Below are 27,836 nucleotides of genomic sequence, written 5' to 3'. Positions count from 1 at the left end.
GGTTCATAGAAGGTATTGTCCCAGCGTGTCCTGACACGGCAGAAGGGCTCTGGAGCTCCGTGGAGTCTCTTTTTATAAGAGCTCTGACTCCATTCGTGAGGGCTCTACTCTCATGACTTAAGCACCTCCCGAAGACCTCACCTTCTGATCTCTCACATTGGGGGTTAGGATATCAGCCTATGAATTCTGGAAGTACACAAACATATTATAGCACCTGATTTCACTGAACTTCCTCATGCATACTTGACTGGTGAGTGATGGGGAGCAAATGTGATTACCTGAATATAATGTACACATCTTGCTTTTCATTACCCTGTGACCTGTTTAAAAGGTTCCTGCCACCCTTATCTACCCAGAGAACTCTCTCTGTCCTGAAAGACTGAGCTCCCCGGTTACATCTCTAGGTAGCTTTCCCTGGTCCCCCAGCCTCCTCTCTCCTCCTCTCCCTCCCTCTTCCCCCACCCTCCTCTCTCCTTCTACACCCCCCTCCCTCCTCCTTCCTTCTTTTCCCCTCCCTCTCCTCCTTTCCTTCTCCCCTTACTCCCTCCCATGATTTTTCCATGTCAAAAATGTCTAGCTATGTAGGAATATAATGGAGAATGTTGATATAAAATGCTTTGAGTAGTCAGATGAAAAGGTAATGGTTGAACTGCTTAATGACAGTCACATAAACTACATATATAAAGTTTCTACTTAGCAAACTCTAAATATGTATTTTTTTTAAAGTAAAGAAGGCAGGATATACTATGTTGTGCTGAGATAATTAAGTAGTATTTCAGTATTTTCTGCCCAGTAATTTTACTATGTGGGAAAAATGATTATGCCCTCTTCAGGGTACATTCTTAAATTTAAGGCCTATTAAGCCAAAAGATGGAAGGGTTGGAAAGATTGCAGTTGCTAAATGTGGTGTAAGATTTTCTCCAGTAGAGTGTTGTTTCCTCTCCCTAATCTTAAGCCACTTCTTTATTACTATTAACTTTTGGGTGTGAAAGTTATTACCTTTTCACTTCCAAGTGGAAAATCTAAGCAGTATTATCTGTAAGCTGTTTGTAGCCAATATTTATTGGGTGAAAAAAGGTTCTGCTTTTTTAATGTTAATGTACCTTATTTTTGTAAAAAATTTTTACATGGTCTTCTCCATTTAATATATTGTTTATTCAAAATTTAAAAAAATCTTGTCAACAAGAACTATTTATGGTCTGTTTTTTTATGCCTTCATACCTTCAATTTACACATTTTTGAAGTTGCCAGGCTATTCAGGCATTCTGCTACATATCTGTCATTCTTGCTTGTTTGGTGGGACCAAACTGAGAAGAGGAGAAAACTTTGTAATTGGGTTCTGACAAGCCTATTTGGGAAATTAACGTAAAATGGTAAAAAGTGATAGGTAATGCCAAATATGAGAATAAGGTAGGATCAGTCATATCCTGAATTCAAAAGTATGAATATACAGAGTAGATAATATTGGGAAAGATTATTTATACTACAAAGTGAGTCTTTGTTTTGCCTTTTAGTTGGTTATAAAGTTTCCTTAAGCTGCAAATTTTGTTGGCATATTGAAAATCAGATATGATACATGTGTTACAGAGATTGTCAACATTTGAAATGTTATTTTCTGTTGTAGTACAGTGAGAGGTATGTTCATATTCCAAGTAAAGACTAAACTCCATTTTACTTACTTTGAGCACTAAGTGACTATAAATAGACTCACACTACTTCAAGTCAGGTTTTTGCCCCCAAATGAGTTTGCTGCAAACTTATGAAAAAAAAAAAAAATTCTTAGGGGTTTTCATGTTGAATTGTGTGTAAAAGACTATGGCCCTTAGTAAAATCTAGGGGAACACAATCTTATGTTTTTGTCAGTGTTTCTGTTAGGACCAGGGCAGACTTGAAGCTTTGATGGTACCTTACTTAAGAGCAGAACATGTGGGACTTGACTTTAGAGCTTTGCACTGTGGTTCGTTTTTATACTTGTACAACTTGCTTTCTTTCTCTCACAGATTATGTTCATTTTTAAGCCTTATATGCTGGAGAATTTTGACCATGGCAGATGATTATAGCTGGTTTTGTCCATGGGAAAGCAGCCCTTTTTTTAAATGTAGGACCAGTACTACACTCCAGACCTTCCTCAAAGGAGCATGAACTCAGTTTGAACTGCAGGTGGGCCATGCAGTTAGCCTTGGTACACAGGCCTGGAATGACACTTGTATTTTCCTAGGAATAGGTGTATGGAAGAGAATCTTTTCATATCCTTTAGGTGTAGGCGGAACCATATCTGTTGCTTTGAAATTGTAAGGAACAGAAATCCTGTGTGGCTTATAGAGGAGCCAAACTTGGGTTCATGTGCCTTGTCCAGAGGCTCAAATCGCTCCCCACCAGTTTGGCTCAGGAAGGAGAAACCTTCTCCGGGAGGAAGGGTTGTGAGCACTGAGCAATCCTAACTAGAAGCAGTGGGCAGTCCAATAACGTTCACTCACTTAAGAGTAGTGTCCTGTCACTAGAGAGAACTCCCATGCCGTTCAGTACTGCAGAGATGTAAGGTTAAGAGGTTTGGTACATGGTGGAAGAGATCAAGAACCTCACATAAAACCTGAAAACAGGGGCAGTCATCCTTGTAAGGAAGGAAGCGCAGTCTCATGCCATTTCAGAGGAGATTGTGTGTATTGGTGGGTTCTTCCACCACCCAGACTTGGTAAATTCATGGTGCCAAAATTAGCCTCTTGATGGGAGTGTTTAGGTTCATAGGTCATGGATTCAGAACAATCCTGTGGACTGACTAGCATCTTGGCAAAGCTAAAAGCAAGGCTGTTTACCTTTTTAAACTTATACTCTTCAGTCTTTGCTGTAGTGTTTGCTGAATATACTGTTGTCTGAGATAACTGAACTATTGCTGTCTGAGCCTGGGAATTCACAAACTTATGAGAAGTGGAAAGAAATAAACATGCTAAAAACAAAGATAACATAGAAATTTTAAAATAATAAAGATACAGTTACTTAAAGAATTAGTTACATGAGAAGACTTAATGAGACAAATGCTACCAAGATTGATGAAAACATGCAGAAATAAATGCAATTAGGCATATAAAAATGAGATTTAAATACAGATAGAATAATTTAAACATCGTAAAATTACTTTGAACAGTGTTATGCCATTAGATTATGAAACTTAAATGAAGTGATACTTTTGTTGAAAAACAAGATTGACCCAAGAAGAAATAGAAAACCTGAACTGTTGTCCATTAGGACAGTGAAGTGATAATCTAGACTATTCTACCAAAAGAGACTAAGCTCAAATAGTTTTACCAAACCTTTAAGGAAAGATAATTTCTAAGAACTGTCTCAGAAGTTAGAAAGAGAAAGCTTGTTTGAGGCTAGTATATCTTTGCAAATAACCAAATTGGGAAAATGTAAGAATAGAAAACTAAGGACCAGTCTCATTTTACATGGATGCAGAAACCCTTAATAAAATATTAAATTTCAGTGATATACATCAAGATGAAGTATGTCTTATCCTATGAATATGTGAATGATTCAATTTTAGAAAAACTATTAATATCACCTACCACATTAAGAGGTGAAAGAGAAAAATCATGTGATTACATTAATGTAACAGAAATGGCATTTAATAAAATTCAGTATCTTTTCAGGATGAACAAATCTATTCAAGATAAAAGAGCACTTCTAGAAACTTCTTAAACATCAGAAACGTACAGGAAATATCACTTAACGGGGAGTGAAGATTTTGAAGTTTTTGAAAAATCAGGAGTAAGACAAGGATGGCTGTCATCACTTACTATTATACACAGGCATACCTCCTTTTATTGTGCTTCACTTTATTGCTCTTTACAGATATTTACATTTTTATAAACTGAAGGTTTGCGGCAATCCTGTTTGGAGCAAGTCTTTTAGTGCCATTTTTCCAACATCTGTTGCTCACTTCGTGTCTCTGTCACATTTTTGTAATTCTTGTAATATCTCAAACTTTCATTATTACATTTGTTATGGTGGTCTGTGATCAGTGATCTTTGTTACAATTGTAATTGTCTTGGGTGCCACAAGTCATGACTGTATAAGATGGTTTGTGTGTTCTCACCGTTTCACCTACTGGCTGTTCCTGGTCTTTTTTTCCTCTCCTTGGGCCTCCCTGTTCCCTGGGACACACCAATATTGAAATTAGGCCAATTAGTAACCATGCAGTGGTCTCTAAATAGTCAAGTGAAAGGAAGAGTTGCGCATCTCTCACTTTAAATCAAAAGCTAGGTGTGATTAAGCTTAGTGAGGAAGGCAGGTTGAAAGCCACGTGAGGCCAAAAGCTGGGCTTCTTGCACCAAACAGTTAGCTAAGTTGTGAATTCAAAGAAAAAGTTCTTGAAGGAAATAAAAAGTGAATCACTCCTTCTCGTGAATGATAAGAAAGCAAAATAGGCTTGCTGCTGAGAAGGAGAAAAGTTTGAGTGGTATGGATAGAAGATCAAACTACCCACAACATCCCCTTAAGCCAAAACCTAATCCAGAACAAGGCCCTAACTCTCTTCAATTCAATGAAGAGGTGAGGAAGTTGCAGAAGAAAAGTTTGAAGCTAGCAGAGGTTGGTTCGTGAGGTTAAAGGAAAGAAGCCATCTCCGTAACATAACAGTGCAAGCTGAAAGCAGCAAGTGCTGATGTAGCAGCTACAGCAGATTCATTCATTATCCTAGCTAGATACAGAAGATCTCGCTAAGATAATGAAGGTGGCTACAGTAAACAACAGATTTTCAATATAGACAAAACAGCCTTAAATCAGAAGATGATGCTGCCTACGACTTTCATAGCTGCAGAGGGGAGAAGTCAATGCCTGGCTTCAGAGAACAGGCTGGCTGTCTTGTTAGGGGCTAATGCAGCTGGTGACTTTCAGTTGAAGCTAATGTTCATTTACCATTCTGAAAATCCTGGGTCGTTGAGAATGATGCTCAATCTACTCCACCTGTGCTCCACAAATGGAACAACAAAGCCTGGATGACAGCACATCTGTTTACAACATGGTTTCCTGAATATTTCAAGCCCACTGTTGAGAGCTACTGCTCAGAAAATTCCTTTCAGAATATTACTGCTCATTGACAATGTACCTGATCACCCAGGAGCTCTGAAGATGTACTGCAAAATGTTTTCATGCTTGCTAACACAACATCCATTCTTCAGCCCATGGATCAAGGAGTAAGTTTGACTTTCAAGTCTTACTATTTAATAAAAACATTTCATAAGGCTATAGCTGCCATAGATAGTGGTTCTTCTGAGAGGTCGGGGCAAAGCCAATTAGAAATCTTCTGGAAAGGATTCACCATTCTAGATGCCAGTAAGAACATTCGTGATTCATGGGAAGAGGTCAAAATATCAACATTAACTGGAATTGTTCTTTCTGTTTTTGTTTTTTTGGAGTATAGTTGACTTACAGTTATTTCAGGAGTTTGGAAGAAGTTGATTCCAACTCTCATGGATGACTTGGAAAGGTTCAGAATTTCAGAGGAGGAAGTAACTCAGGTGTGGTAGAAGTAGCAAGAGAACTAGAATTAGAAGTAGAGCCTGAAGATGTGATTGAATTGCTGCAGTCTCACGATCAAACTTTAATTGGTGAGGAGTTGCTTCTTATGGACGAGCAAAGAAAGTGTTTCTTGAGATGGAATCTACTCCTGCCGAAGCAGCTGTGAAGATTTTTGAAGTGACAACAAAGAATTTAGAATATTACATAAACTTCATTGAGAAAGCAGTGGGAAGGTTTGAGAGGACTGACTGCAACTTTGAAAGAAGTTCTATTGTGAGTAGAATGCTATCAAACAGCACTGCATGCGCCAGAGAAATCGTTTGAGAGAAAGAGTCAATTGATGTGGCAGACTTCATTTAAGAACTGGCCACAGCGACCTCAGTTGTCAGCGACAAACACCCTGATCAGTCAGCAGCAAAAGAAAACACATTGAGGAGGACCCTCCATCAGCAAAAGGATTGTAACTCGCTGAAGGCTCAGCCGATGGTTAGCATTTTTTAGCAATAAAGTATTTTTAAATGAAGGTACATACATTTTCTGACATAATGCTACTGCACACTTACTAGGCTACAGTATACTGTAACCATAACCTGTATGCATTGGGAAACCCTCCAAAATTTGTATGACTCTCTTTATTGCCATGGTCTGGGACCAAACCCACAGTATCTCCAAGGTATGCCTGTATTGTAATGGAGTAAGAAAAAGAGCATCGTTAAACTTGTAACGGTAAAGTTATACCATCTGCAAATATGGAGAGTTTATTTTCTATGTAGACAATTTTAAGGGGACCTATAGAGAAACTAGAAAAAGTAATGACTTCAGGAAGATTATCTAGTTTTTACCCAGCAGACATACAGAAATCGGTAGCACTTTTATTTTTTTAACAAATAAAATATATGTTTTTAAAACAAAATTACAATACTGAAAATAAAGTTTATCTTGCTTTTTCACTTACCAAGAGAATTTTCTTAGGTCGGTAGATAAACTTTATAAATTTAATTTTATAGAGAGATTATTTTATTTTGAAAATACGTCATAATTTACTTAACTGTTCACATATTTTGGGCTAATTAGATTATTTCCATTTTCATTATTATAAATAACATTGAAATCAGCATCTATAAACAACCCTTTTTAATTCCTTAAGCTAGATCAGAGAGGTAGAATTTCTGGTTCAAAAAAAAACTTTTTGAAGTTTTTTTTTTAAACATCTTTATTGGAGTATAATTGCTTTACAATGGTGTGTTAGTTTCTGCTGTATAACAGGGTGAATCAGCTATACGTATACATATATCCCCATATCCCCTCCCTCTTGCATCTCCCTCCCACCCTCCCTATCCCACCCCTTTAGGTGGACACAAAGCACCGAGCTGATCTCCCTGTGCTATGCAGCTGCTTTCCACTAGCTATTTATTTCACATTTGGTAGTGTATATATGTCCATGCCACTCTCTCACTTCGTCCCAGCTTACCCTTCCCCCTCCTCGTGTCCTCAAGTCCATTCTCTACGTCTGCGTCTTTATTCCTGTCCTGCCCCTAGGTTCTTCAGAACCGTTTTTGTTTTTGTTTTTGTTTTTAGATTCCATACATATGGGTTAGCATATGGTATTTGTTTTTCTCTTTCTGACTTACTTCACTCTGTATGACAGTCTCTATGTCCATCCACCTCACTACAAATAACTCAGTTTCGTTTCTTTTTATGGCTGAGGAATATTCCATTGTATATATGTGCCACATCTTCTTTATCCATTCATCTGTCGATGGACACTTAGGTTGCTTGCATGTCCTGGCTATTGAAATAGAGCTGCAGTGAACATTGTGGTACATGAATCTTTTTGAATTATGGTTTTCTCAGGGTGTATGCCCAGTAGTGGGATTGCTGGGTCGTATGATAGTTCTATTTTTAGTTTTTTAAGGAATCTCCATACTGTTCTCCATAGTGGCTGTATCAATTTACATTCCCACCAACAGTGCAAGAGGGTTGCCTTTTCTCCACACCCTCTCCAGCATTTGTTGTTTGTAAATTTTTTGATGATGGCCCTTCTGACTGGTGTGAGGTGATACCTCATTGTGGTTTTGATTTGCATTTCTCTAATGATTAATGACGTTGAGCATTCTTTCATGTGTTTGTTGGCAATCTGTATATCTTCTTTGGAGAAATGTCTATTTAGGTCTTCTGCCCATTTTTGGATTGGGTTGTTTGTTTTTTTGATATTGGAAATCGGTAGCACTTTTATTAAATAACAATAACTTACTAGAAAATGGCAGTAGGAAAAAATAATTCATTCTCAAAAGCATCAACACATAAAGTACCTCTTAAATACAAATCCCACCCTAATACTGCAAGGCCCCTGGGGAGAAATATTATGAAATATTACTGAAGAACATAAAAGAAATATATCATGTTTTTGAACGGGAAGAGTCAATTTCATAAAGATAGCATTTATCCTCAATTTTGTCAATAAGTCATTACAATTACAACCCCCTAACAGAGTTTTGCTTTACGTCACTTGATAAGATGATACTGAAATTTATATGGGAAAGCAAAGGGTCAGCAATAGCCAAAACTATATAGAAAAGGAGGAGGAGTGACAAGGGGCGATTTGTCCTACCAGCGTTCCAAGTTATTGTAATTGAGATAGACTGGTATTAGTAGAGGGGCAGGTCAGAAATAAACCCACACATGGATATAAACTTGATATGCTTTACAGGTGGCATTATACGTTTTTCGGAAAGTATCAATAGACTGATGAATAAACGTTGCTAGGATAATTGGCTATCCATATGGAATTAAAGATAATACTGGAGTCTCTCTTCGCATTGTGCACAAATATATTCTAAATATATTAAATACAGAAATGGGAAAAGCAAAAATTTAGAAGAAAACATGAGAACATGTACAGAATAGAACAGGATTTTTTTTTAAAGCCAAAGAAAATACAAATGATATGAAAGATGGAAAAATTCTCCTAAACTAAAGCTGAAATATTTCATGATAAGCAAAACAAAGTGAGAATAAGACTGAGATGATATCACAATGCCTATAGTTAACATAGGCTTCATATCTAAAATGTATACAGAGCTCCTATATAACTGTGTGAAAAGGCAAACAATTCTTGAACAAATAAAGGATAAATAATTCAAAGAATAGGAAACCTGAATGACCAACTGTTAGTTTCATGTAGCTGCTGTAACAAATTTCAGCAAACTGGGTGGCTTAAAACAAACCTATTCTCTCACAGTTTGTGAGGCCAAGCATCTGAAATCAAGGTGTAAGCAGGGCTGCACTCCCTCTGAAGGCGCTAGGGGAGGATCCTTTGAAGCCTCTTGCAGGTTTGGCTGTTGGCATTCTTTGACTTCCTTGCCTTAGGACCACATCACTCCAGTGCCTGCCTTTGTCTTTACATTGCCTCCTTCTCTTCTGCCTGCCAGGTCTTCCCTGTGTCTCTTATCAGGACATTTGTCCTTGGATTTGGACCCAGCTGATAATCTAGGATGATCTTTTCATGTCAAGATCCTTAATTTCACCTGCAAAGACTTTTTCCAAATAACATGCACAGGCTCTAGGAATTTGACATGGACATGTATTCTGGGGATTCATCCCTGAACTTGGTACAGTGTAAAGAGATGGTTAACATTCCTTGTGATCAAGGATATTCAGATTCAAATCCTGAAATACCATTTGTCTTCTTTCAGTTTTACAAGTTTGGAAACATTAACCTTGAATAAGGGTATAGAGGGGTAAGTACTTCCGTGCTTCTGGCCAAAGTGTAAATCTTCGCAAACACTTTGGACAGTACTTTGGTGCTGTCTGTTTAGCTTCAAGATGCCTAGCGCCTCCACCTTGTGACCTAGGAAGTGAACTTCCAGGAGTATACTCTAGAGAAATTGTAGCACAAGGAAACCTATTCAGGAATGTCCACTGAAGCATTGTTCAAAATACGAAAAAAGTGAAAACAGCTCAAATATCCATCAACAGATGAGTGAATACAGTGTGACATATTCATAAGATAGAATGCTATAAACGAGTGAATCTCAAAAACAATGAGCAAGAGAGAAAAGTTGCAGAATGGTGTAGTACAGTTCTATTTATATAGAGTTTTATAACATGCAACGTAAATTTTCTATATTGGTTATGAATACATACACATGGAACTTTAATGGAATTAATACCGTATCCTGGATAGGGTTTATCTCTGGGGATTCTGGAAGGATTACTGGTTTGGGGATTGGTGTATAAGGACCTTCAACTATATCTGTAATTTTCCTTAAAAAAAAAAAAAAAATCCTCCCCAGAACCTTAGAATGTGACTTTGTTTGGAAATAAGATTGTTTTAGATGTAATTAGTTAAGCTAAGGTGAGGGTGAGTATCTAATCTAATCGGATGAGTATCCTCATATAGAGGTGACTGAGACACAGGGGAGAACACCCTGTGAAGATGAAGACGGAGGCAGATGTGGAGTGACTCATCTGCAAGCCAAGGGACGCCGAGGATTTCTGGGAACCCCCAGAATGTAGTGGAGAAGCATGGAACAGATTCCCTGAGCCTGTGGTAGGATCCAACGCTGCCCGCATCTTGAATTTTCCATTTCTTGTCTCTGGAACTGTGGGGAGGGGTGGGATGGGGAATCCCTGTCGTTTCAAGTCGTCCGGTTTGTTTGTTACAACAGCCCTAGGAACCGAATACATATCGAGAATATTCAGATTTTAAGTTGGGTGATGAGTACCGGCGTGTTACAGTATTCTCTGTATTTTTCTTATTTATATTGTGTCTTGAAAATATTTAAGAGCAAACAAACCCACACAAATCTGAATTTTTGTAATTAACCTTTCTGATGGAGTTAAAGAGTAAAATAGATGTGTGAGTAATTGGCAAAATGAGGAGTGCTCTGTATATTACAGATGGAATCAGAGATGATACCTGTTACAAAACCCGAACAGTATGTTTCCTAGGGTCAGTTAATGGTCTTAAATTAGAGTGGGGGACTAACTCAGCATTGAAAGAGCTGCTCTTGTCCAGTATCCAGTATGGAAAATAAGTATGTCTGGACCTAGTTATAAAAACAAAAAACAAAAAAAGGTAATTGGGCTATGAGACATCAAACATTGGGGTAATAGCCTGGTTCAGCTACTTAATAGCTTACTTGCTTAGCTTCAGTTTTTAATTTATAAAACAGAGATTCTCATAGTGTCTACTTCATTGCATTATTGTGGTTATCAAATGAGCTAGTACATAAAGTGCTAAACACCAAGCATTCAGTAAAGACTCAGATTGAAGCTTGCGTTGTCAATAGCAATAGCATTGTAAGTTACTATAATTCAAATTATAAAAGTACTACACTTGAAATATCAGCTAGGGTAGTTTGTAAGGACACTGCACTAATCACCTTGGGAGTGGTTTTACTCTTGTGTGTGGCAGTGGGTTTTGTTCTAGTTTGCTCCCAATCTGCGCCCCACACCTAGTAGTCCATTTTGCATATATGTATTTTTGTTGAGACATAAACATAAACCAAATTTTGTGTAGTTCAGTCTCTCCAGTTTACTATGGATTCTTTCTGTAATTGTGTCACCTATGGTCCTATGAATGAATGTTTGATTTGATTAAATTTTTGATGAGAGAAAAGTATTAAAGAAAAAAATTTACCAAAGAAATTAAAGTGACATGTAGAAAATCAAGTTAAGCATTTAAGACATCTAGTCTAGAAACAATTCAAAAGTTATAGAGAGGGTGGGAACAGTAAATTCCATGTCCACTTTATATACTTGTAGGTTGAGACTGTCACATGTATTTTTGGGTTAACTGTATGACTTTTCCTCCTGATTTATGTAGAATATCGGTCATTTAGTTTTCCCACTTGCATAATCTTTGTTAGTGTAATCTCGATCAAATGGACATTAGGACAACAGTAATTGAGTTCTAGGTCTTGCCCAGAACCTAGTGGATATTACAAACACTTTTGCTTTCTCACATGATAACCTTTTTGTCTTAAGTCTCAAATTAAACCTTGAGTCATTGGTGACATGAATGTTCTCCTTGCAGTTTGACATGGATTACTAATGTAACAATTACTTTGTGAAACAAGGCTCTTTTTCAATGTATTGAAAAATATCATGCCAGGAGAGCTAATCAAAAGCTTTACTTTGTTTTGCTCTTGTTTTCATGGGAGGTCAGTGGGTGTGAAGGAACAAAAAGGACTTGTTTTTTGAAGTTGGCATATACATTAAGAGGATAATATTCATAATAAGCAAGCTGTATTATCATGCATCCTTTATGAATCATGAAATACTTTATCTAATGGGCAATCACTTACTGTTTAGCTGCAGATGTTAACAGGCATTTATGCAGTAGATCAGTAGTTATGTATGTTATATATGGAAAAGTGATACTAAATGTTTTCTGTCAATATAGAGACTTCCTTAGGATTAAAGGATTGAGAAAGTCCCTTAAAGACCCTGACATCACTCTTATCTAGTAAAATAAGTGAATAAGATTATAAAGATGATGATAGTGGTGGTAACACATATCAGTCTGTGTATGAGCCAAACAGTGTTCTAAATGCTTTAGATACCATACTTTTTTTGCTTAATCCTCATAAGAGTTCTAAAAGTTTGGTACTGCTAATTTCCCCATTTTACAGGTAAAGAAGCCAGGGCATGTAAGTTCAAGTAAGCTGCCCAAGGTTGCAGAGCTAGTGTGAATACAGGATTCAAACCCAGGCAGAATTAATTAAACCTGTGAAATTTAAGTAATTCCTGTTCCTGTTAAAACTAATGAGACCTACTGTGTGAAACATGATATGAAACAAAGATTTGTTTTTAAATAGAGAAATTTAACAGCTCCTTGAGCTTCATGAACCTGAGTCAAGGAAACTTTGTGATCAGATGTGCTGTTTGGCCTGCTTTATTGTAAACTGCATGAAACACACCAGTGACTGTGGTACCTTAGCTTAGGGTATCCGGACTGTGTGTGAATTAACTGCTCCATCTTAGGGCAGGATTTATCCTTTCCTACTGCTCTGCCATTTACTTTGCATTACTTATTTATCACATCAGAGTTCTTGGGTGAGATACAACATTGACCTCATCTTTGAATCCCCAGGTACACAGAAAGATTGATTCATGAATATAGAAAATTGGTTTTTTGACCACTGCTCTAGCCTCAGCACTGAGAACTGTGCACATAGTAGGTTCTTGATAAATATTTGCATGAATGAGTGAGAGAATAATGTTGTAGGTATTGAGTAGGTGGTTCTTGGATTGTCCTCCTGGAGCGTATGTGAAAAATAGGACATGCCAAGTTCTTTGTGTCAGAGAATCACTTTTATTATGAAAAATCAAATAAGTAATTGATTTTACCCAAATCAGTGTACTAGGCTCTGTAGGAAGACAAAGGAATATAACAAAATCCTACCCCCCAAGAACTTATAATTGAGAATCAAAAAAGCCTTTATTAGAATGAAAAGTAAATTAACGTTGTTTCAACACCTGCGGAAAACTATCACCAGGTAGTATATAATTTCCTAAGAAAGGATGTGGAAAAATGAAGAATAGTGTTTTTTTTCTTAAAAATGTACATAGTACTTGATTTATTTTTATTTTAAAATGTATATATATGATATATACTGTTTTTACTCTAAAGTATAAGGACAAGTTTTTTTAATGATAAAAAATTAGAGACAGTTCATAGTAGAAACAACATGATTTGTACCTGGTTAGTCAGATGGTTTCTAGGGGTTGCAGGATTTGAGTGTGTCTTGGGCTGGGAATAGAAGGCCTCATGGGTTGTTGAGAAAGTTAGTTGCTTTAACTATTACTGCTCATATGATGATAGGGCTTTCTTTGAGGCACTGAAATGAACAAAATTATTCTGACACTTTTCTCTGGATGATGACTATTTGGTTTATGACTTGATACATATCTATATAGGGGTGTGTATATATATATAAATATCTTGATATATAAAAGATAATTAAAGGAGCATTTTAAATTTTGTAGACTCTAGTTGCTTATATATTAGAAATAGTTGTTAGTTTATGGCTGTATGTTACTCAATTTTTATACCATTTTTCAGATACAGAGATGTGGATGGAATTCTTGACTTTTAGAGAGAAAATGCGAGACACATGGCCTCTGATCCTGTGATATTAAATAAGCCTTTTTCTGGACAACTGTTGTCAAAGTAATTCTTAGCTGAGGGAAGACATGTCAAATCATTGCCTGTTCTATTTTTTTTAAATGGATGACTGTATAATGCAGAGGTTGCCAAAAGTTGCTGATATGTTTTGATATTTTGAAGAATAAGTGCTTGAAAAGTCACACATTTGTTGAGGACCCTGAGCAAATTTTATTGTGCTGGAGACAAGGGGGAGGAAACAGGATTTACAGAAATAAGATGACACTGCTCCTTCCAAGACATTCTAAATCAAACAAAAGTATAGCCAGACATGTAAGCGTCTAACTACACTATTTAATATATGGCAAAATTAAATGACTGTCAAATAGATACAAAAAAATAGGAGCACGTTGTTTTGACTGGGATGATTGCAAAAGGGAGATGGGGATCCGCCTTGAAGGATGAGAAAATATTATTAGGTGGAAAACAGGAAAGAGCCTTCATAAAATTGGAAGGGGGAAAGGGCCCCTTTACTGAGCCCCTGCCCTGCTAGCCGTGTGCTTAGTGAATTACAAAGAGATGTGAAATAGGTCATCTGATACTCACCGCGTACCGGAGAGGCAGGCATTAGTTCCCCACCTTACAAATGAGAAAACTGAGGCTCAGTGTGACTTACCGCACACAGCTAGCGCATGGCAGAGACTGGGTTTCATGGCAGGTCTGTCGCGCATAACTTTGTGCTTCAGTACAGTTTCTGCTAGTGTGATGACTCCATATTCCTGTTTTTTTCTTCTCTGCTGCTTCCCAGGAGGGATTAAATTACCTAGTAAATGAGTAAGGTTTTTTGACCTGTGAATCGGAAAAAAAAAAAAAGTAAGGGATCTAAGTGGGAAAATCTTCATCCCCACTGCCCTGCTATTTCTGACTGCTAAGAGCTCACTCAGAGTTAACCGCACTCCAGGGGACTGGTGTTAGGAAGACAAAGCTTATAAAAACCTTCAGTGACCCCGATTGTGGCTTAAGAAGGTCTAGAATCTAAGGGTTTTAGGACAACTTTGATATGACGGAGCTCCAAAAGTAGACTCCGCATCCTCGGTGGTTCTTAACTACAGGAGCAAAATGGTCTGTTCAGAGAACAGGGCAAGTTCTGGTGGTTATTCAAAAGATTCTGCTTTTATTTATTTATTTTTTCCTTTTTTGAGTATATTGCCTTTTCTCCGCCCTTTCGAACAAAAATCCAGTCTAAATGATTGAGTTAATATTAAGATGTATTTTGTCCTGGGCTCAAAGAAAGATAACAATACCACCAATTACCGTCCTGAATCATTAATCTTGTGTTTGCTGAAGAATGTTCAGCTACTTTCTCTGTCTTCTTAATGCACAGGCTGTGGTGTGAGGCTTTTCCCCCATTATCTTCCAGACTACTAGTAATGTGTTTCTACTCTGTTGATTGCCGTTCTGTCTTCTAACTTGGCAGATTGAATGAGAAGAAAAAGTTGTTTTCAATTTAGTGTTAAAGTTTTGTAGACCTTGACTTGAATTCAGAATGTGGAAGAGAGTGTAATTTATGTAGTTTGATTTATACCCATTAAAGTTTAAGAGAATTTGGTCATATTCCAAGTGCTCATTTATCTTAGTATTCAAGTACAGCTGTAAGAAATTCAGTTTTATGAGTATTAAATCTGTGGAAGAATTAAAGGTTAAACTTATTATGTATATTTAACTATTGCTGTAACTAAAATGATCACCTTTATGAAGATAAAATTAAGTAGATGCATTATTGCATGAGTAATATTACAGGTTAGAATTTGAAGGATAAGATGCTATCAATTTAATTAACCTTCATTGAGAACTTACGATGTGCTGGAAACTGAGTATTGAAAGAATGAGAATAAGATTTAGTCCCAGACCTGGAGATTAATAGAGTAGATCATTTTGTAGAGGGAACTATATCAGCTGCTGTATAAAAACTCAACGTATATAAGGGCAGTATTCCTTTATAAACTACTTTTTAAAAGGTCAGTATCTGTCACTGCTCAGGAGTGGCTAAGCAACTGAGGTCTCAGTCGTACTGAGTCATGAATGTTTGGTCACCTCAGGATTATGGAGACATCTCTGCTCATCTTGGGTGCTTGCATATGTTTGCCCATCTGTAGGTTGACCTAGGGTAGCCTCAGCTGGGGCACCTGTGTCCTTCTCTGTCAGGCTGGCCTTATTTGTTGGAGGATGGTGGGGGCCCAAGAGTGAGGGGAGGAGTGCAAGGCCTCCTGAGGCTTAGGCTCGGAACTCGCACATCATCACCTCCGTGCCAGTCTGTTCACCAGCTTGAGTTATCAGGCCGTCCGAAATCAAGGGGTATAGAGGTAAATCCCACCTCCTGATGGAAGGACCTGCTAAGTCACATTGCAAAGGGCATCACTGGGAGAGAAGTAATTGGGCCATTTTGTAATTAGTGTTCCTACCGTAGGGACAGAATTTTGTAAAAGGAACAAAGCCTGTCTAAGGTCTTATATAGTGACTGCTGCAATAGGAGCACAGGAAACTATAAGCCCTTTGAATTGAAGAAGCATACATTTCAGGACTGATAACAGTAGAAAATGGGACTGGATTGAAGGAAAGAGGATCAGGTTGGAGAGGCTTATATTTGCATTTCTAGAAGCTTGGGTGTTACCCTTTGGATAGAGGGAGGCATCTAAAGTTTTAGGCAAACAGGAATGCCATTGTAAATTTCATTTTTTTTCTGTAGGTTGCTCTGGCAACAGTGAATTCAAGGTGAGCAAAACATTGATGGAAGATTAGATGCTGTTGCAAAACTCTAGATTGTGGAAAGATCATGAAGGCCAGACTAACAGTGGAAAGTATTCAAGTGTGGTAAACCTGACCATGTTAATCATTCATTCAGACAGACTCCTTTGAGCCAGGTGCTGTGTTAGGTGTTTGAGAACCGTCAGTGAGAATTCCCCTTCTTTAACGTTGCAAAGGCTTCTTGGAGCTTTGGACTTCTGGAGCTCTTACACAAGTTACCCTTTCCTCATGCATCCCACTGTTAGGCGTGCTGATAAATAGAGACGAATAGTAATCCTGGCTTACCTAGCGAAGAAATCGTGGCTAGTGATATGGTGATTTAAAATGTCTGTCTTGGTTATTTTTTCTTTCTAGTATACTTAGTTACCAGAGATTTTAGTGATATTGAAAGTTATTTTATTGGTTAATATAAAGAATAATGAATAGGAGCCTGAGTAAATTTTGTGACTTTTACACATCTGTACCTGCCTCTAGTATAGTATGTGACTGTGAAAGTAATTCAAAGATTCATATATTAGTTTTTTAATTTCCTGTATTTCATTTTAGCATATTCAGAACACTTTCCTGGGTGTTAAGTGGAAAAAAGTATATTTGTATGTGGAGAATAATTTTTTATTGCATATGTCTGGGAGAATATGTGGTCGTAGAGACTAATTTACGGGAGAAATTGAGAAGAAATTTTTATAAGGATTCACCAATTTGCAATCGAAGATAATAACGTTTTAAAGTAAGTTTTGCCTTTAAAAATCTTTAGAAATAAAGGTATCTCTTTCAGAGAATATTTATCATTAGCATTACTTGCTATTTTATTGTTCTCAGTAAACTACTTAGAGTCAGTATTCTTTTCCTGTCAAATCCCATTATGATGCATTTAATTACTCACAGAAACCCTATACAGTTGTTTTCTCAAGATTAAATGCAAATCCAGTGTGTTTTGTGGATTTCTAGAGATCTCTAATAATATTATAGCCCTGGATACGGTGACTTGCGAGGTAATTTATTGAAGTCTCTTCAGTATTCCCTGCATTTAGAGATACAATTACAAAGCATTGCCCAGATAGTTTTTGGCTATTTTTCTTCTCAAAGTAGAGATTTCTGGACGGTTGAGCATTCTTAACAGAGGTTGATGAACAGCGGAGGGATAGAGAGCAGCTGATTCCTCCCGCCACCCGCCAAGTTAATGAAAATGATAACCTTCTTGAATTTTAATTAGAACCTAGAAGTTAAGATATATATATATGCATGTACCTAATTGGTGTATAACTCTCTTCTTCTACCTAGATGATGACCCCTGAGAGCAGGGCCGTGCTGTGTCCCTGGTAACACAGGCTCCGGCTCATATCAGTACCTTGTGTGTAGTGAATATTATGTGTTTGGTGTGGCTGATGGTTATTTAAGTATCATTCCTTTGGGTAAACCTCAGGAACTTTGTTTACCCACTCACTGTCCAGGTCATACCTTTTCCCTTTGGGGGCAGGGCACTGATTACCTTCATGTTCCCTCCGGCCATGTGCTCACTCAGGGAAGCGGTTTTCCATAGCAGGATAAATCGTGGTTAACCTTAGCTGATCATGATAATTCTACTCTGATTTCCAGGGGTTCCGTTAAGCATGGGTCTCTAAAGCACTGCTAGCTAGAGAGACATTGAAGGAAGTCTAGTAGGTTTCTGGAAAAGAAAATTGCCTTGCTCTTATATAGAGAGATGGGAGAAGAAAAGTCTCTTTGTGCTTCTGAATGGGGTCTGCCTGGAACAGCAGTAGCCACCTTGTGGGATAATGAAATGAGCCTATATAAGAGAAAAATCAACATACTGTCCTTAAAGAGGCAGAGTGGCAAGGTGGAACAGGCAGGGGTTTTTGAATGTGATCAGCCAACCTTAGTATATTTCAGTCTCCTTTGGTTGAACCTGGCAGGTAGGCTAATGAAAACCTCTTTAATACTTGGCTGTTAAAAAGATAGAAAGTCTATATATTGAATAAATGGTCTAAAAGTCACAGATTAGAGTAACATCAGTTACCCATTTTCCACTCCTCCTCCCACCCCCACTGCCCACTTCCCTCCTTTCCTGTTCAGACATCCTGGCCCCAGCACAGAAGACTCTTGGATCTGGTCCTGATCAAGTGGATGCAATTTTTAATCAGGCTTCATGGACTAATAGGCACTTGTGCTGGTGTCCACTGTTTCTATTTCAAAGAAAACAGGAAGCGGAGACTGGTTGAGGAATCCTTCTTGATGGATGTTTTGCCAGTTCTAAACTTTGTGATAGGAGCTCAGGCCTCATTTCTCAGGGACAAGTGAGTTTTGGGATGATTCCTCCCTCCCAAAGCTATTATCGACATTTTGGGTCAGAAAATTACTTATTGCACAGGGCTGTTTCGTGCATTATAGAATATTTATCAGTATCCCTTACCTCTACCCACTAGATGCCAGTAGTACTCCCCCATTGTGACAATAAAAAATGTCTCCAGAAATAGCCAACTATTTCTTGGGAGGCAAAAGTATCCCCCACTTGAGAACCACTACGTTAGAGATACAGGATTGTTTTTTATAGGTGCGTTTGTCCTAAGACTCAGGCAAAAGAGAGGGGGGAAGTTCTAACTGCCATTGCCTTAACCGCGTCCTCGTATGGTGAGAAAATACAATGAATTACTAAGTTTTTCAAACTGGTCTTTTCAACCATATGAAGAACCTTTAGATTTGGGATGTTTTGAGCTAACATATAGTTACTGCTTAAACTCCTTCAACCTTGAAAATCAGCAAACTAAAAGAGCAAAGTTAGGATTTAAAAACGAATGTAATTCTATCTTCAAGTGTTAAATAATCGTATATTTAACAAACAGCCTCTGATATGATGATAACTGTCTTTGTGGTAAGGCTTCACTTTGTTAATAAATAAGCCAGGATTTCACATTCTGTTTGAACTTGGGAAAAGTCTACACGTAAAGACAGTTCAGATGTGAGCTGAAATGTTGCCTGCATAAAATTCTGTGCATGGGGCAAGTTGATTGGTTCCAATTTTATTTTTAACAGCAAATGTTAACTAAAATATTACAGACCAGGGAGTACAGTAATTCCTTTTGTGAAAATGACAGCATTCTTAACATGCCTCTGATTTAAATGTTGCTGTCTGTTTCACACACAAGCAAACGGAGGCTGTCTTTTCTTTCTGCATCCCCAGGGCTTTATAGTATGCCTGGTACATGCATAGCATGTGCCCTGTGTATAGTAAATAATGTTTGAATGAGTGTTGCCAATCTGTTGACTCCTTGAGTGAAGTCAGGTGAAGATATAAAATAAACGCAAACAAGCATTAAAGCAACTTTAAAGCAGTAAAGATTCTACAGTTTGCATCAACTAAGTAATGTAGTGACTTGTGATAGCTGCTGTGGTCATCCTTTGCTCTGCCCACTACTACCCTTCCGGTTACCACGTATGTTAATTCAACCTTTACAGTAACTTGATTTGTCTGTCTCTACATCCTTACTGCTATTTCAGGAGTCCCAGCCACTGTCTTCTTTTGCCTAAAAGAAGACACTCATCAATTTATTCTCCTCTTCTTCCAATCCATTTTCCACTTCAGGAAGCCAAAGTGCACTTTTAAAAAAGTGAACATTTTGAAACACTTCAGTCACCTCCCCAGGTTGAAACCCTTCAGTGTGTTTCTCTGGTCCTTGGGACATAATCCAAAGTCCTTAGTCTGTGGTTCATGATCCTGAACCTCTGACTGCTGTTGGCCTTGCCTTCCCTCATCACCTTAACTTCTGCCTCTCTTGCTTTGCCAAACTCATGTTCCTTCAGATCCTGTAACTTGCCATGTTCCTTACTATCTTAGGGTCTTGAAACTGCTGATTCCTCTGCCCGGAATCTTCTCAGCTCATACTTTGCTTGGATAATGCTGATGTATCTTTCCAGCCTCAGACTGACTGTCACTTTCTTAGAGAGCGATGCTCTGGGCCTCTGGCCTCGAATCAAAGTTTGGGTCCCCTTTACATTTGTTCTTTCTTTTGATACTCTGTTTTCCTTTCAGAGCTCTTATCACAACTTGCAGTTACACATTTGTGTTTTTGTTTAAAATCTGCCCTCACCAGATAATCTCCACAAAGTAGGTGTATGTGTCTTCTCCAATATATGACCCATACTTAGTACTTGCCCAGCACATAGTATAGGTTCTTGGTAGTGATTTTAGTGAACAAAGTTGAATTCGCCTTGCAAGATGGCAATATATCAGACTAACAGTGTAAGTTTATATTACAGTACCCGCATGTTGAATCTTTAGGCCTGGGGTAAGCATTTAATGTTGGAAGAGAGAGGGAATGATTTGTTCCTGCTTCGCATAGAATGGCATATTGGGTAGCACAGAACCATAACTGAGAACTGGTGACCGGACAGGGACATACACTCATACATGAATGATTTCTCCTTTGCCTTATAGATAGGAAAACAAGGAGCAAAAAGTGTTTAGGCAGCTTTTCAGCCTATCCAGAAGTAGAAAAGAAACTCAAAGTATTTTTAAAAATTATTTATTTTTTGCTTTAGAGTTTATTCAGATTAGTACATATCATGAGTCATTGCTGCCTAGCTTTTTGGCCAATAGCATTTCAGTATGCACTGCACTAGTATAAACTCTTGGATTGGCTTAACTACCTCTGATGTCACAATTTCCCCATTAGGAAGTCACAATTTTCTTGAAATAACACTGTACTAATAACAAATCTTGTTATTCTGTTTCATTATGAGAAAGATAATCTACCAAAAATAAAAATGCTGGAAGGAGCAAGATATCTTTGATCCACGCAGACCTTTTCCATTTACGTGCTTTAATTATCTACTGCCAACACTTGAAGATAGCTTCTTTATTTTACAACGGTTGTTTTTTTTTTCTTCATGTTTGTCAGTTAATAGGCAAATGGAGGAATGAGCCTACTTAGAATTACTCCTTCAATTCACAGTTCTGTTTCATCTCAACTGTTGAGGCTTAGCATCTTTCTACTACTTAGCCTTCCTGACTCAAAAGGAAAAGCCATTTGGACAGCCCACCTGAATATAACGTTTCAGGTGGGAAATCAGATTATATCAGAATTAGGAGAGAGTGGAGTGTTCGGGAATCATTCTCCTCTGGAAAGAGTGTCTGGTGTGGTGGTACTTCCTGAAGGATGGAATCAGAACGCTTGTAATCCTATGACCAATTTCAGCAGGCCTGAGCGAGCAGACTCTTGGCTGGCCCTCATTGAACGGGGAGGCTGTACTTTCACACACAAAATCAACGTGGCAGCAGAGAAGGGAGCAAATGGGGTGATCATCTATAACTATCCAGGTACGGGCAACAAAGTATTTCCCATGTCTCACCAGGGAACGGAAAATATGGTCGCAGTGATGATAGGCAACCTGAAAGGCATGGAACTTTTGCACTTGATTCAGAAAGGATTCTATGTGACGATCATCATTGAAGTGGGGAGAATGCACATGCCCTGGCTGAGCCATTATGTCATGTCTCTGTTTACCTTTCTGGCTGCCACAGTGGCCTACCTGTTCCTGTACTGTGCCTGGAGACCTCGAGTGCCCAATTCTTCCACCAGGAGGCGAAGACAGATAAAGGCAGATGTGAAGAAAGCTATTGGGCAGCTTCAACTGCAAGTGCTCAAAGAAGGGGATAAGGAACTAGATCCAGATGAAAACAATTGTGTTGTTTGCTTTGACATATACAAGCCTCAAGATGTAGTACGTATTTTAACTTGCAAACATTTTTTCCATAAGGCATGCATCGACCCCTGGCTTTTAGCCCATAGGACATGCCCCATGTGCAAGTGTGACATTCTGAAAACTTAAGAAACCCGGAGAATCTCCTGAAGATGTAACTGCGTCTTACCAAAGATTACAGTTAAGATGAATTCTCTTTTAGCACTTTATGTAGAGAGAAAATTCAACTGCAGCTTGTCTATGCAAGTACTAAAGAGGGTGAAATTTGTGTGCTTTAAAAATAAAACTCCATATCATGTGCATCTATTTGAACTTGCTGTTTTTCTAGTGTTTTGTTATACATTTTTGCCTTTATCTAAATAAGGACGTTAGTATACATTAAAAGCAAATTAGTCTTGATTTTCAAATTACAATGATTGTGACATTGATGCCACAGAATTAGTCATAATATTTTAAAGTTTCTTTATACTAATTTTTATACTTTGCTTCCATATGTTTAATTTTTGATATCTAATAATACTTCTGTTCAGTAAACTTCATTATAGGTTTAGATCTTGATTTAATTTTCCGTGGTTAATTTTATTAATACCCAGAAAATCTGGTTGCCAAAGCTATTGACCGGGTAGGTAATGTGTTCCAAATAATTATTTTAGATGGTAGCACTTCTGGTTATGTATCTAAAAATATTTTAAATTACTATAGGTCTAATTTAGGGCAGCATTATAAAAAGAAAAAACAAATCACCTTTGTTTGCCAGAGCCCTTTAAATCCTAGCATAGTGAATCAGCTATGATTGCAAATTTTCCTTCTAGAATTGACTCTAGTAAATGCTCCTCTTAAGATGGTGGTATGTCTCTATTTGGGGCATTTTGATAATATAGACCTAGAGCAGAACTGCAATTTTGTTCATTTGCCTTTCCAAATTGTATCTCTTGCCTTATTTTGCCTCTTCCTTTTTTCTGGTAGATAAACACCTGTATAACAATGAGAGGCCTGAAGATGTGGGTTTTGCTGTTTTGATGGAAATCTCTCTGGATAATATGCTAAAGCATTGATGTCCAACTCAAATGGCAATTTGTGAGTCAACACACTGTGTGCCTCACTGTCTTTTTTAAAGAGTGGGTGTGTGGAAATCAGATTAATGGTCTTTGGGAAAGAAAATCGACCACTGTGAGCCCCGAAGGTGTCACATCAATGTTCTTTTCTTTTAATGCCACTTTTTGTTGGGCCTTTAGGGACCATTTCTCCTTCCTCTTTTCTACTTTGAGCTGTCACGTTGTTGACTGATATTTCATAAGAATACACTAGCTCCCGTAGTCCTGGTGAGACCCAACCTAAAGTGTCTCTTCATACCCTATGCATAGAGGTCAGAGACATTTATGTCCAAGGTCAAAATCCTTGGCTTTGGTTTCCTAGCTGGTGAATAAGAACCACTGAGAGATACCCCTGAGAAAGTGTATGGCAGTGCCAGTGACTGCCCGTATTTGTTAGTTCACATGTCATTCTTTGGCTTTGAAGTCATATTGTGCCATTGGCCGAAGTGTGTAGCAAGCATATAGGCAGAACTGACAGTGTATGCGGGGTCTTCCACCAACGATGTTTGTTGATTTTGGCAAGCATTTTGTTAAAAGCATCTAATGACCTTTAACCATCACTGCTGTCAGTGGTTAAATTTAAGTGAGGACCTTGAAGTTTTTCTTTTGAAAATCTATAGCTACATTTTTGTTCAAAGTAAACTGTGCTAAACTAATATTGCTATGTATAATCTTTTCCCCTACACCCGTCCTCTTCCCTCAGAATATTGCGAGATTACTAACAGATGTCAAGGTCTGCAGAGAAATGAGATTAGTCTTTTCTGCCTTTACTGCTGTCATCCCTACATATAATCAATGTAAGAGAGAGGGTAGGGGGCTTCCCTGGTGGCGCAGTGGTTGAGAGTCTGCCTGCCAATGCAGGGGACATGGGTTCGAGCCCTGGTCTGGGAAGATCCCACATGCCACGGAGCAACTGGGCCCGTGAGCCACAATTACTGAGCCTGCGCTCCGCAACAAGAGAGGCCGCGACAGTGAGAGGCCCGCGCACCGCGATCAAGAGTGGCCCCCGCTTGCCGCAACTAGAGAAAGCCCTCGCACAGAAACGAAGACCCAACACAGCCATAAATAAATAAATAATTAATTAATTTAAAAAAAAAAAGTGAGGGTAGTGAGGCTGAAGTAGTTTAACGGGATGCCCTACTTTTTTTTTTAATAGCTACTTTATTTATTTATTTATTTATTTATAGCTGTGTTGGGTCTTCGTTTCGTGCAAGGGCTTTCTCTAGTTGCGGCGAGCGGGGGCCACTCTTCATCGCGGTGCGCGGGCCTCTCACTATCGCGGCCTCTCCCGTTGCGGGGCACAGGCTCCAGACGCGCAGGCTCAGCAGTTGTGGCTCACGGGCCTAGTTGCTCCGCGGCATGTGGGATCTTCCCAGACCAGGGCTCGAACCCGTGTCCCCTGCATTGGCAGGCAGAGTCTCAACCACTGCGCCACCAGGAAAGCCCCCTACTTTTAAAAGTTAAATCAAAACCAAACCTGTCCAACAAATTTCTGAGCAAGCTTTATTAAATAAATTCAGTTCAAATATTTACGTGATAGATAAAAAATTTGCACTGTGACCAAATGTGAGTTAAAAACAGTGTTACTTACCACTTTTATCCCATATCTGGTCATAGTGCTAATTTTTAATTATCATTCATGGTTTTAAAACTTGCCATTTTGATACAGATATTTACTTCACTGATTGTGAAGGAAAGTGTTAATCGTATGGCCTTTCTTGCATATGGTTTCAGGTTTTAAAATGCCTGCATTATATAATTTTTAATATTCTTCAGCTTAACATGATACCAGGTAACATTACATGTAGTAGCTCAAGGATTGAATCCATCCTGTAACAACACTGAGATTACCCATAACAACATTTGAAACAGTCAAGCCAATAAATGTACAGCATGCTCTAAGCTCTTACCTAATTGGCCGTGTTGTCTTTTATGTCATAATCATGCCACCTAACAGTAAGCAATATGTAGAGTTACAGTAGTGAGACTGGGATTTTTTTTTTTTTTCAATCTAAAGTTTTTCTCTTTCTCTCAAAAAAACATCTGAAACTCATAAGACATCTTTAAGAATTTCTTACTGAAACATGCTGGAAGACAGTGGAACTTGTTTTCACCCAGAAGATTTTTTTCATTTTAATATTTTCTGTTGACTGTCAGCAGATGTGGAAGCCACATCTTTTTGTTGGGTTAGTCCTTCAGTCACTAAGAGAGAGATGCGTCTACTCAAGATTGGCACTCGGAGAAACCACACTGCCTCTTCCTGGCTCATGAAATTCAGTTTCCTTTGGCTGCTTAGCCAGCACTGTTGCAGAGCCAGCGCCGTTTGGACTGCTTACGTGAACATATCATTTCACGTTGGGAATCGCATGTTGTCAGAGTTGGGGGAGACTGGAGTGTTTGGAAGAAGCTCTGCTCTGAAGAGAGTGGCGGGAGTTATCGTGCCTCCAGAGGGAAAAATGCAAAATGCATGTAAACCCAGTACCAGTTTCAGCAGATCGAAGAACTCGGAGACATGGCTCGCACTTGTTGAACGGGGAGGCTGTACCTTCGCGCAGAAGATCAAGGTGGCCGTGGAGAAGGGAGCCAGCGGAGTGATCGTCTATAACTTTCCAGGAACTGGCAACCAGGTTTTCCCCATGTCTCATCAGGCGTTTGAAGACATCGTTGTGGTGATGATTGGTAACTTGAAAGGCATGGAGGTTTTGCATTTAATTCAGAAGGGAGTTCACGTTACAGTCATGATTGAGGTGGGAAGAAAACACATCATCTGGATGAATCACTATTTTGTCTCTTTTGTGATCGTCACAACCGCTACACTAGCGTATTTCATCTTTTATCATATTAGAAGACTTTGGGTAGCAAGGATTCGGAACAGGAGATGGCAGCGGTTAACAACTGATCTCAGGAAAGCATGTGGCCAGCTTCAACTTCGGGTACTTAAAGAGGGGGACACGGAAGTATGTCCAAATGGAGATAGCTGTGTAGTTTGCTTTGAACTCTATAAGCCTAATGATACGGTTCGTATTCTGACTTGTAAACATTTTTTCCACCAGAACTGCATTGACCCCTGGATTCTAGCCCATGGGACATGCCCCATGTGCAAATGTGACATTCTTAAAGCTTTGGGGATTCAGGTGGATGTTGAAGATGGACCAGAATCTTTGCAAGTTCTAATGTTGAATGAATTGCCTGGTACCCTCTCACCTCGTGAAGAGGGCACAAATAATGAACTTCCTCCTGCAGGAAGGTCAAATAAAGTGACCCACGTGGAGGAGGAGAAGCACCCTACTTCTCAGAACGAAGGCCCGTCTAATTCAGTAGCAGCAGACGTTCATCCTCTACCTTGACAGCATGACCTTTGAGGAAGTGGATTAAACCTGTCTGTGAAATCAAGTCCTAAGTACTAACAAGCAGTTTGTCTGAAGTGTGGTTTTTGTGTCTTTTTTTTTTGTTACGTCGGTAGTTTTCTACATTCTTTGTCAAGTCTCGGAGACAGAAAAAAAGTACTAGCAGGATTATTTTTGCCCATTTTTCACCTTTGCTAAATGTAACTTCTTGTCAGTGTGTGTTACTCCTGTGAGTATATATGTTTATTTCTGTATGCACATGAATGTTAAACCAAGGGCGAACTTTGCTTTTTATTTTTTTGGCCACAGCGTGCAGCTTATGGGATCTTAGTTTCCCGACCAGGGATCGAACCCAGGCCCCCACAGTGAAAGTGCCAGGTCGTAACCTCTGGACCGTCAGGGAATTCCCAACCGAGGACAAACTTTATTCCCTAAATTTTTTTGTATATATATATATATATATATATATATATATATATATATATATATATATATATATATATATATATATATATATGGCTTTATTTTGGTAAGAAAATTGTTAACATATTTACACATTCCTTATATTACAGAAACTATCAATGAAGTTTGAAAAACAAATTACCTTTTATATACTAGGAAGAATAAAATTTATCTTCTGATATTTATAGTACAGTATACTAATTTTGAACTCATTGTGCTGTGTTTTCTTCATTCTTGGCATGAAAATTTTGCTGTATAGAATTTTAGTGTTTTGACAAATAGTTCTGTTCAGCCATTAGTACATCTTATGTGATCTGCGTATATATAATGATAGAAATTTTAAAGGTAAAATACTAGCACTCCTTAAGTGAATAGGAGATATTTCAGTGCCCAGTATTGCTTATCATAATTGTTACATGTTCATAATGTATAGAAAGACTTAAATGAAGAATTCCTATATTTAGTAATAGTGTATTTATTTCCCATGTGTCCCAGCCTACTCCCTAGTTTATTTTTTGCAATTAGATAAGACACTTTAACTATGTCATATTATTTTGTAGATAAGTACCACAATGTAGAAGTTATTATGACATATTGGGATTGTTTGTTTTGTTCACTGTATTCCCAGGATGTAGCACAGTGCCAGACCCTCAAATATTTGAGTAAATGAATAATTATTATCTTTTAAATAATGTAACTATTATGTGTTAATCTGAAAAACTGGACAGTTTTATCCCAGTCATACAAAATAATGGGAACATAATCCTGAAAATTTTCATCCCAGATCGCTTTGAAAAAATA

At 38.2% G+C, this 27,836-nt stretch overlaps 3 protein-coding genes across 24 annotated transcripts in view; all 3 read left to right on the top strand.

Moving 5' to 3' along the window:
• The window catches only part of CADPS2 (calcium dependent secretion activator 2), a 544,167-nt gene that overhangs the window by 149,075 nt on the left and 367,256 nt on the right, over positions 1-27,836 (top strand). The window lies entirely within an intron of this gene.
• Positions 4,407-22,261, top strand: RNF148 (ring finger protein 148; the record flags this gene model as incomplete). The annotated part of the gene is made up of 1 exon (XM_082472411.1): positions 4,407-22,261. Exon 1 carries the CDS (start codon positions 21,350-21,352, stop codon positions 22,259-22,261), a length of 912 nt encoding a protein of 303 aa, XP_082328537.1. The 5' UTR covers positions 4,407-21,349.
• Positions 25,438-27,010, top strand: RNF133 (ring finger protein 133). The gene has a single exon (XM_082472390.1). It carries the CDS (start codon positions 25,440-25,442, stop codon positions 26,571-26,573), a length of 1,134 nt encoding a protein of 377 aa, XP_082328516.1. The 5' UTR covers positions 25,438-25,439; the 3' UTR covers positions 26,574-27,010.

The sequence above is a fragment of the Balaenoptera physalus genome, assembly GCF_965194825.1.
Source record: "Balaenoptera physalus genome assembly, chromosome: 8".
NCBI lineage: Eukaryota > Metazoa > Chordata > Mammalia > Artiodactyla > Balaenopteridae > Balaenoptera > Balaenoptera physalus.
Note: the sequence above shows the minus strand (reverse complement) of the source record. Positions and strands in the feature narration are given on the sequence as shown.